Source organism: Bombina bombina, chromosome 3 (assembly GCF_027579735.1).
Source record: "Bombina bombina isolate aBomBom1 chromosome 3, aBomBom1.pri, whole genome shotgun sequence".
Taxonomy (NCBI): domain Eukaryota; kingdom Metazoa; phylum Chordata; class Amphibia; order Anura; family Bombinatoridae; genus Bombina; species Bombina bombina.
The window spans coordinates 641758558-641778606 of record NC_069501.1 but is presented as its reverse complement, the minus strand read 5'-3'; the positions used below and the strand labels follow the sequence as shown (position 1 = coordinate 641778606).

Sequence of the window (20049 nt, the reverse complement as noted above, 5' to 3'; positions counted from 1 at the left end):
ACACACAGTTCCCATAGACCGCAATGTAAAGCCACTTTTCAGTGCCGTTTTTTTCTAACACCCGACTCCTGCCAACTTTACCTTAAAATACTGCCTAGTGCAGTTATTTTATTAAAAAATAAAAATACTACCCTTTTTAGGTTTTTAATAAATTACACTGCACTGTATTTTGGGGGCATTTTGGGCACATTTATAAAGATCTGATCTGGTTAATTTTCTAAGCACTAATTGCCACTTGTAATGGCTGGTAATTTATCGTGTGCCCGTAAACGGGCAAAATTGCTCGTTTATGGGCAGACTGTAAATTAACACTCCACTTGTAAACTAGCCCTTAATGTATTAGCATTTTATATTAAAACTTTGCTTTTAGGACCAGCTGTCTATGCTAAGAGTGTCAGTCTGGTCTGATGAATTGTATCTGCTGATACACAGTGCTTTTACGTGGATTTTCAATAAATATGTAAGTTTTACACTAACATTGGATCCGGACCCTTCTTTGTATTTGTGTACCTATGTTCAGCGCTTTTTGGATGAAGGAAGCGCTATCGTCTGGATAAGAGTATTGCCCTTAAGTAATGTTACACTTGTTTTTAACTCTGCTGTTTCGTTCTCAAGCAGTGTTATCGAGAAAGAATGGGATGGCATATTCCAAGAGAGATAGTGCTACACACTAGTGTGAGAATATTTAATTTTTATAAGAACACTCCTATTTTCCTAGGTCCGCTAAATTAGATAATATGATTAATATAACATTAGACACACCTGTTAAACTGTAGATCTAATTATTAGAATTGCTGAGATGGAGGCAGGAGAGTTTTGGGCAACATCTTAGAGAGAAGTCTCATATAGCACCTACAGAATCTACGTATGTTCCACTGAATGATAATTCTGAATGTAGCTGCGATCATCTGCCTTTGCACCATTGTACGCTGATATTAATGCCTTAACCAAAACCCGAAGATTAGCAATACATTATCATTTAATCACTGCCTTGCTTTATAAACTGATAACTGATTTATGTTATTGTTATAAGTTTATAATAAACACTCTTTTTATTATACTGCAAAAATGAAACAGTAACAATGTTTTTTTTAATATTTTCATTGTCATCAATCCATTCTTTTCTTCCCGACTTTATGCTTTCCTGGCTCTACTGCATCATCTATGATTGTACTGCAACATGATTTAAAATATCAGCAATATGCAAATGACATTCATTTTTTCTGAAGTTTGTTATTCGAATAAGAAAATAAAAACTTTGTTAAATGGATATGAAACCCAAACATCATCTTTCATGTTTCAGACAGCAATTCACTACTGGGAGCTAGCTGCTGATTGCAAATATTTGCCTCTTGTCATTGTTGAACATTGTCATGTAGAGCTAGCTTTGTAGCGCATTGCTACTCCTTCAACAAAGAATACTAAAGGAATTTAGCAAATTTACTAATTGAAGTAAGTTAGAAAGTTGTTTAAAATGGTATGCTTTATTTGAAACAAGAAAGAAAAATCATGGGTCTCATGTACTTTTAAAGTACGTGGATCATTGTACCACATTTGTTTTATACTAGAAAGTATATACTATTGTTATTGAGGTTGTCTCTTACGGTTTTGGGTATCATTTTGTTCTTCATGTATCTTCTGCAAACCCTATCCCTGTGATTTCAATGATAATATACGTGGTGCACAGACAAAATAAATGTATTTGGGAAAAATCATTGGTCATGGAAAAAATGTTCTTTTATTGCACCCAATTTTTTTTTAGACAGTTGTTCAGAATTTGTTTGTTAGAAAAAATCAATTTGTCTGTTATTTCATAAAAGAAATGTGTTCAGGACAGCAGAGCAGCAGCTGGACAGAAGCCTTAACTTAAAGGGACGTCTAGTCCAGAATTTTTATTGTTTAAAAAAGATAGATAATCCCTTTATTACCCATTCCCCAGTTTTGCATAATCAACACAGTTATATTAATATACTTTTTTACCTTTGTGATTACCTTGTATCTAAGCCTCTGCAGACTGCCCCCTTATTTTAGTTCTTTTGACAGACTTGCAATTTAGCCAATCAGTGCTGACTCTTAGGTACCCCAAAGTAGTGAACACAATGTTATCTATATGACACACATGAACCTGTCAAAGTGCACTGTGATAAGTGGTGACCTTTAAGGGCTTAGAAATCAGCATTTGAGCCTACCTAGGTTTAGCTTTCAACAAAGAATATCAAGAGAACAAAGCAAATTTGATGATAAAAGTACATTGGAGGGGCGACGGAGCGTGTGGGCGTACCGAATGGCCGCACCAACCTAGAGCTCCTGCTATGTCACCGACGGGGCTTTCCCCTAGGCTCCCTAAAGCTCATTAAAAGTGCCCGACACTAGCACCTAACTGCAGGGGAAAGGTCTGGAGATACTGTAACTAGCGCTGGGCAATCGCTATACTGAACGTGGCAGAGGCCGCACCTGAAGCCTACTACCACTCTGGCCTGCTCTCAGCATGGAGGAGACATGCATAGGGCTGCTGCAACTGAAGGTTAAGAACAGCCACTTGCTCCAAATCGGATGACTCCCGAGCGGTTATACTGGCCTTGCAAAGCTTCCTATTAAGGACCGGTAAGCTGTTTACTAATGTGACGCACTTGATCCAGGGCCAGCAGCCGCCATCTTTACTATAAGACATAATATGCTCTGCATGCCTTGAACCATAACCAGGCCAACTTAGCCCCAGGCATTTTACCTTAGCTTCCATATCACTCACTATTGGGGCACTACGTTGATACCATGATACACTGACAGTGTATAACCATTGTTAAGCGACAGTCATCCCTGCCTATCTAACTCCATATTGTGAAACAAACAAGTACAAATTGTATGGGACTTGCTGCTGAAGGGATAAAATATTCAGACCTACAGACAGAAAGTCTTTTCAATACTTTGCCATCATGGTGCAGTGCAGAACCACTAACACTGACAAGAATTTAAAGCCTAACATGGCAACTGGCTCTGTTAATGCCTTTTTTAAAAGCGCTGATAACAAAAGAAAGAAAGTCGACCTGCCTCAAACCTATAGCGAAGATGAGGACTTGTCGGAGAACCCTGATACCATTCAACCACCAACATCTCCTTCTAACCCGCATCTACATACAGAAGATGGCCCAGTTACACTAAAGGCTATGGAGGCTCTCGTTAACCAGGTTTAATCCTGCATTAAGACCGAGTGTGCTGAGCTGAAAAAAGATATCAACGAGTTGGGATATAGGGTTGAAACCCTAGAAGATAGCAGAGAAGAGATTATCAAAGAAATGTCAGACATGTCTCACACCATAGATGCGCAGCAAACTCAGATCTCTGACCAAGAGAACAAATTAGATGACATAGAAAACAGGACAAGAAGGAACAATCTTCGAATATGCGGTGTCCCTGAATCAGTGAAAGACAAAGACATCCCAGAGCACCTACAAAACCTATTTCAATCCCTAGCTATCTCTAACTAGCGAGTGATTTAACCTATACCTCTCGAAAGAGCCTATAGGTCCCTGCGGCCCAAACCCAGTGATAACCAACCCCCAAGGGACATTATTATATGCTTCTCAAGCTACAGGGATCGGGAGAAAATATTCCAGTTGGCGCAAACACAACCTAATTTTTCATATTTGGGTGCAAAAATCCAAATCTACCAAGATCTTTCTGCCAGAACGCTTCTGCTCAGAAAAGAATTTGCCCTTTTTACCACCCATCTACGGTCCCTCAAAATCCCTTATAGGTCGGGTTTTCCTGTATCCCTACAAATCATCAAAAATGTAAAGTGCTTTGAATGCACTTTCCCAGAGAATGTGAACGACTTCTGTCAACTCTTTGACATTCCTGTTCCAGAAGCCTCTATCTCTCAGTGTTCAAAACACTTGACCCTCCAGCCAAAGCCTCAGAGAAGACTCTGGTTCAAAGTCATTAGTAAGCAGAACAGAAAGAAGCTATGCATTGATCTAACTAACCTGGTGGGCTCCACTGGAACTGTGACCACTTGAATTTGTATCTTTGGAAGTCGTGAGTATACGGTTCCACATACACACTCCTGGACATTGTTTAATACCCATTTGCACTGATCTTTCTGCACTACTGAACATTTACACCAACCGACCAGAGATTTTAACTCTTAAAAGGCCATATCCCTGGCTCTCCTCAAAAAGTTTCTACCTTAATCTAGAGACAATCTATTATGTTATATAATATATTATTCATTTTGCCCCTTGCTCTGGGCTTATGTTTACTTGTTCCCGGCCTGTCGGGAGGGCTCCGTTGAGCCACATCTTCCCCCTTTTTTTTTTTTGCTTACCTTGCCTTTGCTCTTCTGAATTTTCACTAACTGATAGACTTTGTTCTACCAGTGGCACTTCATTACTCTTTCTCCCCTCTTCCTTCTCTACCTTCCCATCCCTTTGCTCTCTTTCCTTACCACTTTTCCACATTAGTTAAAATTGTGATTGGTATTTTCTTGTTTAATTGTTAAAGGTGTATTTTTTATTTTTTTTATTTATTGCATTTCCTTATATACAGGATACAACACGGTTATTTTGACCTTAAGTTAATTTGGCTGCATTGGCTCACACTCATTTAAATATTGATAGCTACGATAATATGTCAGGACAAAATCAGCCCAGTCAGTTTAGACTGTCTACACAAAATGTGAAGGGTATCCTCTCCCCTCCGAAGCGCTCCATAGCCTTCCATGATTTTTATAAAAAGAAAATTGATATTATCATGATCCAAGAGACCCACTTCAAAAAAACTAGCGAACCCTCACTTTCCAAGCTCTATTATGACCAACACTTCTTAGGCTCAGGCCTGACAAAACATAATGAGGTATGTATTTCCTTTAGAAAGGGCACCTCATTTGAACTACTTAATCAATACTCAGACACGGAAGGTCGCTTTTTAATTTTAATGGGGCTGTATTTTGGCAGACCAATTACCTTTGCTAATATTTATGCACCTATCTTCCCCAAGCCCTCTTTCTTTCGTAAAGTTATTAACCAGATTATAGATATATCAAAAGGCCCGGTGTTCCTAGGCGGTGACCTTAACTTTCCAATTAGTCCTACGCTTGACACATGCACTGGCAAATCTTACATTCAAAACTCTCAGATAAAGGCCAATTGTCAGGCAATATTCACTATCCCCTTTTTTGACACTTGGAGAACCACCCACCCAACCATAAAGGACTTCACATTTTTCTCAAATCCCCAACGCTCTTACACCCGGCTAGACTATATTCTTTGCGAACAGAACACACTTACCTAACTCATTGATTCCAGACTCTATCACACCACTTGGTCGGACCATAGCATGGTCTGCACCACTTTTTTATGGTCCACTAAACCACACTATATGACCAAATTTTCCTAGACCCCTTAATAACCACTGACCTTCCCGAAAAAGCAACTGAATTTTTCTCCTTCAATGACACCTTAGCTACTTCTGTGATCAATAACTGGGAGGCGTACAAATGTTATATATGGGGGGTGATCTTGGGTCATACACATAAGCAATGTAAGCAAAGAGCAGCTCAGTTTGTCTCATTGACATCTGATTTTAATAACTGCGAGAGTGAAGTAAAACGTAACCCTCAATCCCAATTGCTCCTGCAGAAATCCCAACAGGCTAGAGAAGCATTAAACCAATACCTAGTTAAGAATTCCCATATGCGGGCACCCACGTCCAAGTCAAATTTTTTTATTGAAAGTAATAAGGCAGGGCGCCTCTTGGCCAGGTCTCTGAAGAAGAAGCGATACAAAACTTATATAGCTAAATTACAGACTCCAGCGGAGAAACCTATACTTATAATACTGACATTGTTAACCAATTTGCACAGTATCATTCCTCTTTATATAATCTTCCAACCATAGACTCAGAAACCAAACTTAATCGAATAAATAATTACCTAGACCAAATTTGGCTCCCTAAACTGTCTACAACAGACTGTGAAACTTTAGACGAACAATTCTCCATCCAGGAGATTTTATTAACCATTAAAGGCCTCTCCCAGGGCAAAGCCCCCGGCCCCGATGGATTCACACCTAAATTTTATCATATGTTCAAATCTCTTCTTTGTCCCCACCTGCTTAACATGTACCACTCTCTCGACCAAGATTGTCAATTGCCACCAACACTTCTGGAAGCCACAATATCTGTCATTTACCTAAGCCAGGTAAATCCTCTGACATGGTTTCTAATTACCACCCTATATCTTTAATAAACATTGACATCAAACTATATGCCAAATTATTAGCCATGAGAATAAATAAACACCTTCCTTTTCTCATACATACCGACCAGTTCGGCTTTATCCCGGGCAGATAGGCTAAAGAGAACACCATCCGAGTCCTGCACACCCTATTCTCTGCCTCTACCTCCAACATGCCCTTAGTTTTACTTTCCACAGATGCCGAAAAGGCCTTCGACAGGGTGGAGTGGGATTTCCTCTGGTCCACTCTGTCGAAGTTTGGGTTCCCTCAGGTATTGATCTCCTGTATAAAAGCTCTTTATAATAACCCAACGGCACATATTAATGCTAACAATACACTTTCCCAGAGGATCTTTATTAGAAATTGTACGCGCCAGGGGTGCCCTCTATTGCCATTGCTGTTTGCTCTGGTGGGAGAGGCATTTGCTGCCTGGATAAGGAGCAACCATCTTATACAGGGTGTCTCCTTTGGGGAGATCCATCAAAAATGCCTGCTGTACGCGGACGATATTATATTTACACTGCGCTCTCCACTTACTTCCCTGCCCGCCCTCCTCGGAGAGTTGGAGGAGTATAAGCTAGCCTCAAACTTCTCCGGTAATATGGAGAAGTCAATGCTATTACCAGTGCATATTACTGCAGATTAAATACGATATCTTACAACACATACCTCCTTTCAGATTGCTGGGAAAATACACTACTTGGGGATAGATATACTTCCCAATCATACAGAATTGTTTAGTCTTAATTATATCCCCCTCCAGGTAGAAACCAACAAATCCCTTGAACTCTGGCATAAACAGGGCCATCTTTCCTGGTTGGGACACATCAATGCAAAAAAAAATGAATATCCTCCCTAAATACCCTTATCTATTCCAGGTCCTTCCCCTGGACCTCCCCACACAATATTTATTGAAACAACAAAAAAGATTTGACTTATTCATATGGGTGCATAAAAGACCCAGAGTGACTAGGAACACTCTGTTCCTAAGTAGAGAAGACGGTGGCCTGGGATCCCCAAATCTGATAGATTATTATAAGTCGGCCCACATAGCGCGCATAATTGCCTGGAAGCACTCTTCACTAGAGAAGCCCTGGGTACAGATTGAAACCTTTTTAGCGGGTGGTTTAAACTTGGGAGATCAGTGCTGGATACTACACAGGTGGAGATCCCCTTAAGTTTGGGTTAACTACTATATAGCTGCAACACTACGGACATGAGACAAATCCTTAGCAACAGACAAATTGATTTCAAGTCAGGTATCTCCTCTTTCCCCACTGCTTAACTCTCCTCTTTCCCCTGTTGTTGCAATCTCACGCTATTCAAACGCAGCGGATTGCAGGTGCTCCCACCAACATACCAACACACATGCTACTACAAAAAGGACTCATGCGACCCTAAGCGGAGATATACCAGCTATTGGGTTCTCCATTTCACTTATGGTTCCCATACCTACAAATTAGACACACCATATTCACTAGTCCTCATAAAGCGGACCTCACAAGACCCCTTACTCCCTTTGAAACTTTATGCACGACCCCCTCAGTAACCAAATCTCACATATCCATAATATACAAGCTACTTAGAGGAACCTTTCCTAATAAGAGGCCTGTATTTATCATAAAATGGGAAAAAGAGCTGGATATTGTGTATTGTGTTGACACTGAATGGCACCACATTTTCACAGAAACCAAAAAATCATTCTTATCGTTAATCTTAGTAGAAATGAACTTTGTTACTTTCGAGATGGTATTCAACCCCCCACCGCCTACATAGTATTTTCCCCAGTTCCTCCTCCCTTTGTTGGAGACACTGCAGAGAAACAGGCACCCTCTCCCACATATGGTGGTCTTGTCCCCTCCTCCGAACATATTGGGACAATATAAATAAACATGTTGTCACGATTCTAGGAAGACCCCTCAAACTTACCCCAAGTATGGTTCTGCTTAGCAATATTCCAAATATCGCCTGTATATACCGAAAGAAGCTACTCCACTGCATGCTTAACTGTGCCAGACGTTTGATACCTAGGTTTTGGAAGAAAGTTATAATCCCCACGTATACTATGTAGGTTAATAAAGTGAGCCATGTGCTTGAATTGGAAAAAATACATTACACATGTATAGGTAAACAAGACTTTATTGCTGATGTTATATTCATCTGGGAACAAGGTACATAAAATCGACACAATTACAACATGTCCAATCAGTATTATTATGTTAGTTAGATATTAACTGTAATCTAGGAGACGTTTTGAAACTGGAAATACTTTCACTTATGAATGGCTTTCTGATATTTGCATCATTAGACTGTATTGAGGTGACCCGGTGCTGCCTCTCCTGTTCTATTAGTGGTTGTTGTTAGTATCTGTACAATTATGTTTCTGTATTCCTGTATCCTTGTTTGGAAAACAATAAAAATTATTTAACGGGGGAAAAAAAAAAAAAGTAAATTGGAAAGTTGTTTAAAACTACATGCCCTATCTTAATCATAAGTTTAATTTTACTAGACTGCCCCTTTTAATAAAGTGGTAGTATTGGGATGATTCAAGCCAGTAGCAGCACAACAACAATTATTTACTTTTAATGAGGTCATACATACTTCTTGACTGACCCTTGAATCCACCAGCTGACAAGCACATTGCCGATTCATTATTGAATGGTGTACATTTAAACTTCAAAGCTTTTTCCACCTAAAATATTGTAAAGTTGAACTTTTTTAAGCTTTCCCATCTGCGAAATAAGACTTTTCTGCCTTTAGAGTTTAAACTATTTAACAATTTTAACTATGCCATAATTTTTTTTTCAATGCCAAAAATGAGTGAACATCTCTCTATGATAATAATAACAATAATATTAGTAATAATTATAGTGGCAATAATAATAACAACTGAAAAGGGATGCTTTTTACATTTATAAATGGCTCATAACTCTTGAGGTGGAACTCAAAACTGCGTCATCAATCTATAGGCTGCCATCTATGAAGTCACACGTTTCTTGTGTTCAGTTTTCACATTTACAGCTATTCCAAACCGTTTTACCACCTCATGATAACCATCTTACCCGCCCTCATAGAAGGATTTAATTTATTTTAGTAAAATTAGAAAAGGACAAAAAGTAACCAAGCTCATATTGTGCAGATATTGGTCTTAAGTTCAAAATATCTCCAGATAAAGGTAAATGTTTTTTATTTTTTTATTTTTACAGCTCATCAGATGCCACCAGTCTCGGGGAGGAGCATGCGGGGAGAATATTCAGTCTTACACAGCCACTGTCATCAGCGCTGCCAAAGTAAGTAATGTCTGAGACACTGAAAAGGAAACCTCATATTTTATGGCTTTGTGTGTTGAAAGAAGGTTTACTGTTATTGTTATAAAACGTTCTATAAGTAGACAATGCTTTAACAATAAGGTTTGCTATTATTAGATTTAAAATGTAATGTAATACCCTTAAAAATACGGGATATTTATTCTGCCATGCAGATCAAAAATAATATTGTTTTCAATTGTGACCATGGCTATACAATTTTCAAATGGTTATTTGTATGTTAGTGATCAGGAGCAGTTAATATAAAGGTTATAATGGTAAAACTTGCAAAAAAAAAAAAAAAAAAAAAACATCCACAAACAAATACATTTTTATGAAATGTTTGCATTTTGTTCATTTCTGCTTCCTAAACCTTTTCATTAATAATCTAGTTTTTTTGCACTGTTACTTATTGTGAGTGTGCAGCTTTAAATCCCGCATGACCGCTGCTCCTTGCGGACTGCAATCATACCAGATACGATCGGGATGATTGCCATCCCCTGCTAGCGGCCGATTGGCTGCGAATGTGCAGGGGGCAGCATTGCACAAGCATTTCACAAGAAATGCTTGTGCAATGTTAAATGCCGACAGCTATAACGATTCATGTCTGCTCAACATTTATTAAATTGACCCTCTAATAAAAACTCCTTTTAACTAAAATAGATAAATAAAAACATTGCAGCTGTATTGTGATTGGAACTGCTTTTAAGGTACTCAGTTTGGTGGCAGAATACGAAATGCATTGCTCATGTTACAAGTGGCAGCAGACATAACAGCTCTGAAAAATGTATCACAAGTAAAGTGTTAGGGCTAGAATAAAAGCATATCAAAATACATGTATAATATATTAAAGTATTCCCCCCACACACACATGTAGATTTATATTCACACACATATATTAAATGTAAACTTTATGTTATGATATAAATGTTTAAACAGTTATTTAAATGGAAATGGTATATGACAAGGTGTTGGACTGGGAAGGGCTCAAAGATGTATATGTTACGGGTAAAGTCAGAAATACGGGTAATCCTAGGATTACCCGGGTAAACCTGACATTACCCAAGCAGCTGTGGGTAAAGCCAGATGTACTGTAATTTCCCCATCTGCACTATTTTTTTGCCTCTGCCTGGAGGGTTCAAGGAAGGCGCCGATCCTCTGTCATCCACCCCAAGTGAACCTTGAGGAATGAGGTTTACAAGGGGTGATTTGCCCCCCTTTAACACCCCAGGCAGAGGCAAAAAAGATAGTGAAAATGTGTGAATTACAGTGCATCCTATATATATTTGATGCAGAGACTCGATGCACTCTAAGAAGATTTATCATGTTACATCAGGCTTTACCCTTAGCCACTTGGGTAATGTCAGGTTTACCCAGTTAATGCTAGGATTACCCAATTTCCTACTTTACCCGCAACATATATACATATTTATGTATATGTGGATTTGTATGTGTGTAGATAAATATGTGCATGTATGTGTTTGTGTGCATATGTGTATATGTATATGTGTGTTTATATATATATATATATATATATATATATATATATATATATATATATATATATATATACACCGGTTGCACCACCTGGCTGATTTTACTGACCACCCGGTTCAATTTTTATTGCAAAAATGATCTTTAAATATATTTATGTTAAATTATGCAATTAGGGACAGATTAGTTCCCTTTACATTTTTTCTTGGTTAATTTCTCAGCGTGAGTTGGGTGTTTTGCGTAAGTTTTTTCTTTTCAAGATTGCACATGTCGGCTTGGCACGCTCTTTATCTTAATGTGACATTGGATAACGCGTGCGCTCTCCCTCATTCTTAGGTGCGCTATCTGAAGGTCAAATGTGGTGTCTCTCCTAGTGTGTTATTCTGCATGTCGGATTAGCGCTCTTTGGCCTTGTTAGTTTTTTAAGGGCTGCTCTTTTTTGGGGGAAATAACTATGTTTTCTTTTTTATGCACATTACTACTATTTCTGCTTTTAAAGTGCTTTCCGATTCTGTCCCTTAACCTATTTTAGAAGCTGATCCTCTTAACACTTTATTCTTACCAGTGTTAAATGTGTTTATTGTATATAACCTGAGGTATTGCCTCCAGCACATTTATGTAACACATGTTTAAATGTTTTAGAGCATTCAGATTAATCTAATGCTACTATTGCTTCTAAAAGTGTTACTGCTCCTTGTGGAGTTTGTCAGATTTTGCTTCTGGAGTTAAGGACTTCATTTGCTCTACAGTATCGGAAATGTTGGCTGCTATGCTGCCAGCATAAAAGGTGAGTTTATTATTCACCTTCTACAAGCTCTAAGCCTGCTGAGCTTGAATGTTTCGGTTGCTGAGTCCTCCGATGGGGCAGTTTTTGTTATCAGAGACATCCTCTTTTTTGTTTTAAGTTGAACATATTTGTTCACTTTTTAAAGGAGATTTTTTGCTTACTTTAGGCTAGATTACGAGTGCAGCGGTACTTTGCACTACCGCGTTAACTTCTCTAGACAGAGGCTTTTTAAATGCGTTTGGTAGCACGCATAATGACAAGTTGAAAGTTAAACGTTTTTGCACAGGTGCTAAGACGACGTGCACAAAAAGCCGAAGTTCGAATATTGCGACCACATTGACATATTCCCCTATAGACTTCAATGGAGCGAAAAGTAGAAAAAATCCAACACCCTTACTTGTGCGCAAACCTGATTGTGTTTTTCTCAAGTTTGCCAACCTGACATGAAATATGAATATTTCACATTTCAATGTTCTTCACATAGATGAATATGTTCTATTTATTCTTAAATACATATTTCTATAAATACATATTACTATATATATATATATATATATATATATATATATATATATATATATATATAAAATGGTTTTTAGGTATAAATATGTATCAATACACACTTGGGCAGAAGTTGTTTGTTGTCTGATTTCTGAAGTTCATATTCCAGGAGTGGGCAACTGGGTAGCAGATTTTCTCAGTCTCTGTATCTAGGGTAGTGGTCACTTCATCTGTATGTTTTCAAACATTTAATGGATCTTTGGGGTCTCCCAGAGGTAGATTAGATGGCCTCTTGGTTGCACAGAAAACTTCTCAGATACTATGTTTTTTTCTCCTCTGGTTCTTCTTCCAGTGTCATTATCAGGATCAGTCAAGAGAGAATATCAGCAATTCTGATTGCTCTGGCTTGGCTTCGCAGAGTTTGGTATGCAGAACTGGTTCAGATGTCCAGTTGCCCTTCATGTTCACTTCCTCTGCATTCAGACCTTCTGTCTTAAGGTCCATTTTTTTCATCAGAATCTTAAATCTCTTAGCTTGATGACACTGATAGATTAGTTCTCAGACATAGATGTTTTTTCTGTTTCTATTATTGAGATTTTGTTTCTGGACTGCAAGACTGGGACTAGGAAGATTTATTATAGACTTTTATGTCTTGGTGTATGGCTCTTGTTTTTTCCTGGCATTCTTTTAGAATTACTAGGATTTAGCAATTTTTTGCAACATGGTTTAAAGTAAGGTTTTTCTGCCAACGTTTTTTAAAAGGTCAGATTTTTGTTCTTTCAGTTTGGTTACAGAAGAAGTTTGCTAATCTTCCGGATATTCATGGTTTTGTTCTAGCTTTTGTTAGAATTTAATTTGTTATTAAGATGGTTTTTCCTCCTTGGAATCTTAATTTGGCATTGAAGGTTTTTGCAGGCTCTTTCTTTTTGAGCCTATGCATAAGGTGGTTTTTAAGCCTCTGTCTTGGAAAGTTTTTGTTTGTCTCTTCTGCTAGAAAGTCTCTGAGTTGTCTGCGCTTTCATGTGATCCTTCTTAACTTGTTTTTTGTAAGGCTAAGGCAGTTTTAAAGGACTATATTTGTTTATTTTAATCTAGTAGCAGGGATGAGTAATTCCCAGAGTAATGAATTGTGGACTACCATGAAAGAAATGAAATGTATCACATAAGAATTAATCTCACAGCAGTGCCCGGATTTGAACCTGGGATTCCTGATTCACAGCCTGCTTCTCTGTTCCTGCGCCACCTGCTCTGTTCCTGGAGTTTGCATTTTCTTGAAGTTTTTGGAGACTTGTTACCTGCAATGGATTAGTGGATTGCTCTCTGGCTCCACCTGCTTGTCAGCTGCAGGTAGTTTTGCAATCAGCTGTCCTAAAAAAGGCTGCTTCACAATCTACTTCCTGCCCTGACATAGTGGTTCATCTTGTTCCAGTGTTAGTGACTCTGACCTTGCCTGAATTTCCTGTTTGGTTCCTGAATCTGACTTGTTCTCTGACTACCCTTTTGTATCTCCCTTGGTTTTGACGAAAGATTGGACTGCTTTTCTGTTTACCGTGCCAGGCCTTGTACCCTGTCTATTCTATTGGATTCTCCCTGAATTTGGTGACTGTTCTGACTGCTCTCAGGGTTTTGACCCTTGGCTTGTCTCCTGGCTATCCTCTCTGTACCAGCCTGTCTCTGTTATATATGGCATCATCCTGCTTCCCTGGCATCCTGTTTCAGTGCCTAGCCCTACAGAGGACACTTGCCAAGGTTGTATATCCAGAGCATGTACCCAAGCGCTGCTAGGATATCTGCAAAGTACCAGTCACTACTACTGCATCCAAACTCTGTCAAGTTCCAGTATCCTGCACCTGTGCCAAGCTCTGCATAGAGTCTCTATTACCAGTGTTCCAATGTCCTTGCTCTGCAGTGGGCCCTGCCAAACATTTGTGTCCTGCTCCTGTCCTGGCCTCCAGTTTTGGCCTTCAGTGGGCACCTCCAGTCTCGGCCTCCAGTGGGCACCTCCAGTTTCAGGCCTCCAGGTAGCACCAAGTTCCTGGCCTTACAGTGGGCACTCTTGTTCCTGGCCCTATCATGGGCATTACCTCAGACTCCAGTTCTGGTGTGGGCACGCCTATCCTGCTTCCAGCCACCAAGTCTCCAGTTCCAGTGCAATAAACTTACTTGCTTGTCTGTTACTTACGCATGCCTAATAGGGGTAATTCCAGAAAGAAGCACATACTTCTGGCCTCTTTCAGTTCTCCAGACAATCCTAAGCCCGCCACCACCTTGCATAAGCTTCATACCCCCGAACCTGCTCAGCCCAGCGTGACAATTAGTTAATTTGTCTGATGAAGGGGTGAGATCCCCAAAATGTCACATCACTATGCTTTGTGCATATTAAATAACACATTTATAAGTTTCCAGTGAGTGCATTCCTTTACTTGGATTTTATTGTTATTTGCTTACACCCTGGTAGTTACTATTGGAAGTGAGAGTGCGCTTTTTTGTGATTTTTTTTGTATATATACATTTAAACCCTTCCTAGTCAAACACATTGCCATATACCATATCCCTTTTTAACCCTTTTTTAAAACATTTTTTTCATTATAGAACTTATATTTTTTTATTACAAATGTGTATATATGAGTGTAGTACATTATTTTAATATGTTTTATGTGTGTTTTAAGTAACTTTTGTAACTTCTAATCTTGTAATATGAGCAGTTCAATGTCAGTTGAAAGTATAGGGTACACTAAAGCAATGTCAGCCATACAAAACCTTCTCTGGTAAATCTGTTTTAACATGGATCTGTAAAATCAATCGGCTAGATTTAGAGTTTTGTCGGTAACGACCCGCGTAGCTAACGCTGGTTTTTTCCCCCCGCACCTTTTAAATACTGCTGGTATTTAGAGTTCACAGAAGGGCTGCGTTAGGCTCCAAAAAGGGAGCGTAGAGCATAATTTACCGCCACTGCAACTCTCAATAACAGCGGCCAGCTTCAAAAACGTGCTCGTGCATGATTTCCCCATAGGAAACAATGGGGTCGTTTGAGCTGAAAAAAAAACCTAACACCTGCAAAAAAGCAGCGTTCAGCTCCTAACGCAGCCCCATTGTTTCCTATGGGGAAACACTTCCTATGTCTGCACCTAACACCCTAACATGTACCCCGAGTCTAAACACCCCTAACCTTACACTTATTAACCCCTAATCTGCTGACCCCTGCATATTTTTTTTAACCCCTAATCTGCCGCTCCATACACCGCCGCCACCTACGTTATCCCTATGTACCCCTAATCTGCTGCCCCTAACACCGCCGACCCCTATATTATATTTATTAACCCCTAATCTGCCGCCCCCAACGTCGCTGCCACCTACCTACACTTATTAACCCCTAATCTGCCGACCGGACCTCACCGCTACTATAATAAAGTTATTAACCCCTAATCCGCCTCACTCCCGCCTCAATAACCCTATAATAAATAGTATTAACCCCTAATCTGCCCTCCCTAACATCACCGACACCTAACTTCAAGTATTAACCCCTAATCTGCCGACCGGACCTCGCCGCTACTATAATAAATGTATTAACCCCTAAAGCTAAGTCTAACCCTAACCCTAACACCCCCCTAAGTTAAATATAATTTTTATCTAACGAAATAAATTAACTCTTATGAAATAAATTATTCCTATTTAAAGCTAAATACTTACCTGTAAAATAAACCCTAATATAGCTACAATATAAATTATAATTATATTGTAGCTATTTTAGGATTAATATTTATTTTACAGGCAACTTTGTATTTATTTTAACCAGGTACAATAGCTATTAAATAGTTAATAACTATTTAATAGCTACCTAGTTAAAATAATTACAAAATTACCTGTAAAATAAATCCTAACCTAAGTTACAATTAAACCTAACGCTACACTATCAATAAATTAATTAAATAAACTACCTACAATTATCTACAATTAAACCTAACACTACACTATCAATAAATAAATTAAATACAAATACCTACAAATAAATACAAATAAATACACTAACTAAAGTACAAAAAATAAAAAAAGAACTAAGTTACAAAAAATAAAAAAAGATTTACAAACATTAGAAAAAGATTACAACAATTTTAAGCTAATTACACCTACTCTAAGCCCCCTAATACAATAACAAAGCCCCCCAAAATAAAAAAATTCCCTACCCTATTCTAAAATAAAAATAGAAAAGCTCTTTTACCTTACCAGCCCTTAAAAGGCCCCAAAGAATTCTGCTCTTTTGCCTGAAAAAAAAACATACAATACCCCCCCCAACATTACAACCCACCACCCACATACCCCTAATCTAACCCAAACCCCCCTTAAATAAACCTAACACTAAGCCCCTGAAGATCTTCCTACCTTATCTTCACCACGCCGGGTATCACCAATCGGTCCAGAAGAGCCTCCGAAGTCTTCATCCAAGCCCAAGCGGGGGCTGAAGAGATCCATCATCGGGCTGAAGAGGTCCATCATCGGGCTGAAGTCTTGATCCAAACAGCGGCTGAAGAGGTCCATCATCGGGCAGAAGTCTTCATCCTATCCGGGCAGAAGAGGACATCCGGACCGGTAGACATCTTCATCCAAGCCACATTTTCTATCTTCATCCATCCGGAGCGGAGCGGAGCCATCTTCTTCCAGCCGACGCACATCCATCCTCTTCTACCGACGCCTACTCGCCGAATGACGGTTCCTTTAAATGACGTCATCCAAGATGGCGTCCCTCGAATTCCGATTGGCTGATAGGATTCTATCAGCCAATCGGAATTAAGGTAGGAAAATTCTGATTGGCTGATGGAATAAGCCAATTAGATTGAGCACGCATTCTATTGGCTGTTCCGATCAGCCAATAGAATGTGAGCTCAATCTGATTGGCTGATTGGATCAGCCAATCGGATTGAACTTGAATCTGATTGGCTGATTCCATCAGCCAATCAGAATTTTCCTACCTTAATTCCAATTGGATGATAGAATCCTATCAGCCAATCGGAATTCGAGAGACGCCATCTTGGATGACGTCATTTAAAGGAACCGTCATTCGGCGAGTAGGCGTCGGTAGAAGAGGATGGATCCGCGTCAGCTGGAAGAAGATGGCTCCGCTCTGCTCCGGATGGATGAAAATAGAAGATGCGGCTTGGATGAAGATGTCTACCAGTCCGGATGTCCTCTTCTGCCCGGATAGGATGAAGACTTATGCCTGATGATGGACCTCTTCAGCTGCCGTTTGGATCAAGACTTCAGCCCGATGATGGACCTCTTCAGCCCGATGATGGACCTCTTCAGCCCGATGATGGATCTCTTCAGCCCCTGCTTGGGCTTGGATGAAGACTTCGGAGGCTCTTCTGGACCGATCGGTGATACCCGGCGTGGTGAAGATAAGGTAGGAAGATCTTCAGGGGCTTAGTGTTAGGTTTATTTAAGGGGGGTTTGGGTTAGTTTAGGGGTATGTGGGTGGTGGGTTGTAATGTTGGGGGGGGTATTGTATGTTTTTTTTCAGGCAAAAGAGCAGAATTCTTTGGGGCATGCCCCGCAAAAGGCCCTTTTAAGGGCTGGTAAGGTAAAAGAGCTTTTCTATTTTTATTTTAGAAAAGGGTAGGGAATTTTTTTATTTTGGGGGGGCTTTGTTATTTTATTAGGGGGCTTAGAGTAGGTGTAATTAGCTTTAAATTGTTGTAATATTTTTCTAATGTTTGTAAATTATTTTTTTATTTTTTGTAACTTAGTTCTTTTTTATTTTTTGTACTTTAGTTAGTTTATTTAATTGTATTTATTTGTAGGTATTTTATGTAATCAATGTATTGATAGTGTAGTATCAGGTTTAATTGTAGAAAATTTTAGTTTTTTTATTTAATTAATTTATTGATAGTGTAGTGTTAGGATTAATTGTAACTTAGGTTAGGATTTATTTTACAGGTAATTTTGTAATTATTTTAACTAGGTAGCTATTAAATAGTTATTAACTATTTAATAGCTATTGTACCTGGTTAAAATAAATACAAAGTTACCTGTAAAATAAATATTAATCCTAAAATAGCTAAAATATAATTATAATTTATATTGTAGCTATATTAGGGTTTATTTTACAGGTAAGTATTTAGCTTTAAATAGGAATAATTTATTTAATAAGATTTATTTTATTTCGTTAGATTTAAATTATATTTAACTTAGGGGGGTGTTAGGGTTAGAGTGAAAAAGGGGGTAGTGTACAAGCGCTAAGGTAATCCCCAAGCTGTATCCAAACAGAGATCCTAACCAACCTCCAAAAAATATGCACAAATAGTAAGAAGTGAATACAGCGCCAACCAGAGGCCAAGGGATAAATATACTCACAGAGAGATAAAAGAAGATTATTTAATGAACCATGTTAAAAAGCATCAGTAAAAAATGTAAAAAACACATATAGATAAAATTACAAAAACAGGAATATCTTGCAGAAGCGGCTAAAGCTGATAATTACTATAAAAACAGAGATAATCACAGGTGATCAGTGTGAGTGGTACACCAGATTAAGAGTGTAAACTAGTGAAACAGAATAAGCCTAAGTACAACTATAACAAGTGCATCAAGCAAGAAATTAATAAACAATAGTACAAACAATAATGTTCAAAAAATAGTGTGTCAAAAAATATAGAAAAATGCACTGCAGTGCAAAAAGAGGGTCAAATAGTGAGTGCAAATGGATATAACAAATGCTAGCTACTAATCCAGTGAGGTAAAGATATAATTAAATAAAATACACAATATGCAATAACATAAAAAATATATAAAATATGTTCCAAAAAAGTGTTCCAAAAAGTTGATCAACAAATGTTAGTGAAGAACAAAAATAAGTCAATCAAAACCAAAAAAAAAAAAAAAAAAATGGGTGATGAAAAACAAGGTGAAAGTGAGGAGATTGGTTCCTTCAATATTAGTTACTTTAACAGATCCAAATTCCTGAGTGTGGTAGCTGAAGTAGCTGATTGGATCCTAGCACCTGTCAGCTGCTCCTATGGTATCCTAAAAAGTGTCCCTGAAAAAAAGAAATTCACAACATAGTGTATCCAATATGAGAATGAAGTAAAGATTAAAATAATGCTTACCAATATGTCAACGCGTTTCTGCCCTCAAAAAAGGGCCTTTTTTTTTTTTTCTTTTTTTTTTGGTTTTGATTGACTTATTTTTGTTCTTCACTAACATTTGGAACATATTTTATATATTTTTTATGTTATTGCATATTGTGTATTTTATTTAATTATATCTTTACCTCACTGGATTAGTAGCTAGCATTTGTTATATCCATTTGCACTCACTATTTGACCCTCTTTTTGCACTGCAGTGCATTTTTCTATATTTTTTGACACACTATTTTTTGAACATTATTGTTTGTACTATTGTTTATTAATTTCTTGCTTGATGCACTTGTTATAGTTGTACTTAGGCTTATTCTGTTTCACTAGTTTACACTCTTAATCTGGTGTACCACTCACACTGATCACCTGTGATTATCTCTGTTTTTATAGTAATTATCAGCTTTAGCCGCTTCTGCAAGATATTCCTGTTTTTGTAATTTTATCTATATGTGTTTTTTACATTTTTTACTGATGCTTTTTAACATGGTTCATTAAATAATCTTCTTTTATCTCTCTGTGAGTATATTTATCCCTTGGCCTCTGGTTGGCGCGGTGTTAGGGTTAGACTTAGCTTTAGGGGTTAATAAATTTATTAGAGT

At 38.2% G+C, this 20049-nt stretch overlaps 1 protein-coding gene across 2 annotated transcripts in view; it reads left to right on the top strand.

The window, feature by feature from the left end:
• Nucleotides 1-20049, top strand: part of BCAS3 (BCAS3 microtubule associated cell migration factor) — a 2220355-nt gene that overhangs the window by 609750 nt on the left and 1590556 nt on the right. For both annotated transcript variants that reach the window (XM_053707348.1, XM_053707349.1), the window contains exon 11: nt 9440-9523. In XM_053707348.1, the coding sequence (XP_053563323.1) occupies nt 9440-9523 (84 nt within the window). The remainder of the gene's footprint in view (nt 1-9439; nt 9524-20049) is intronic.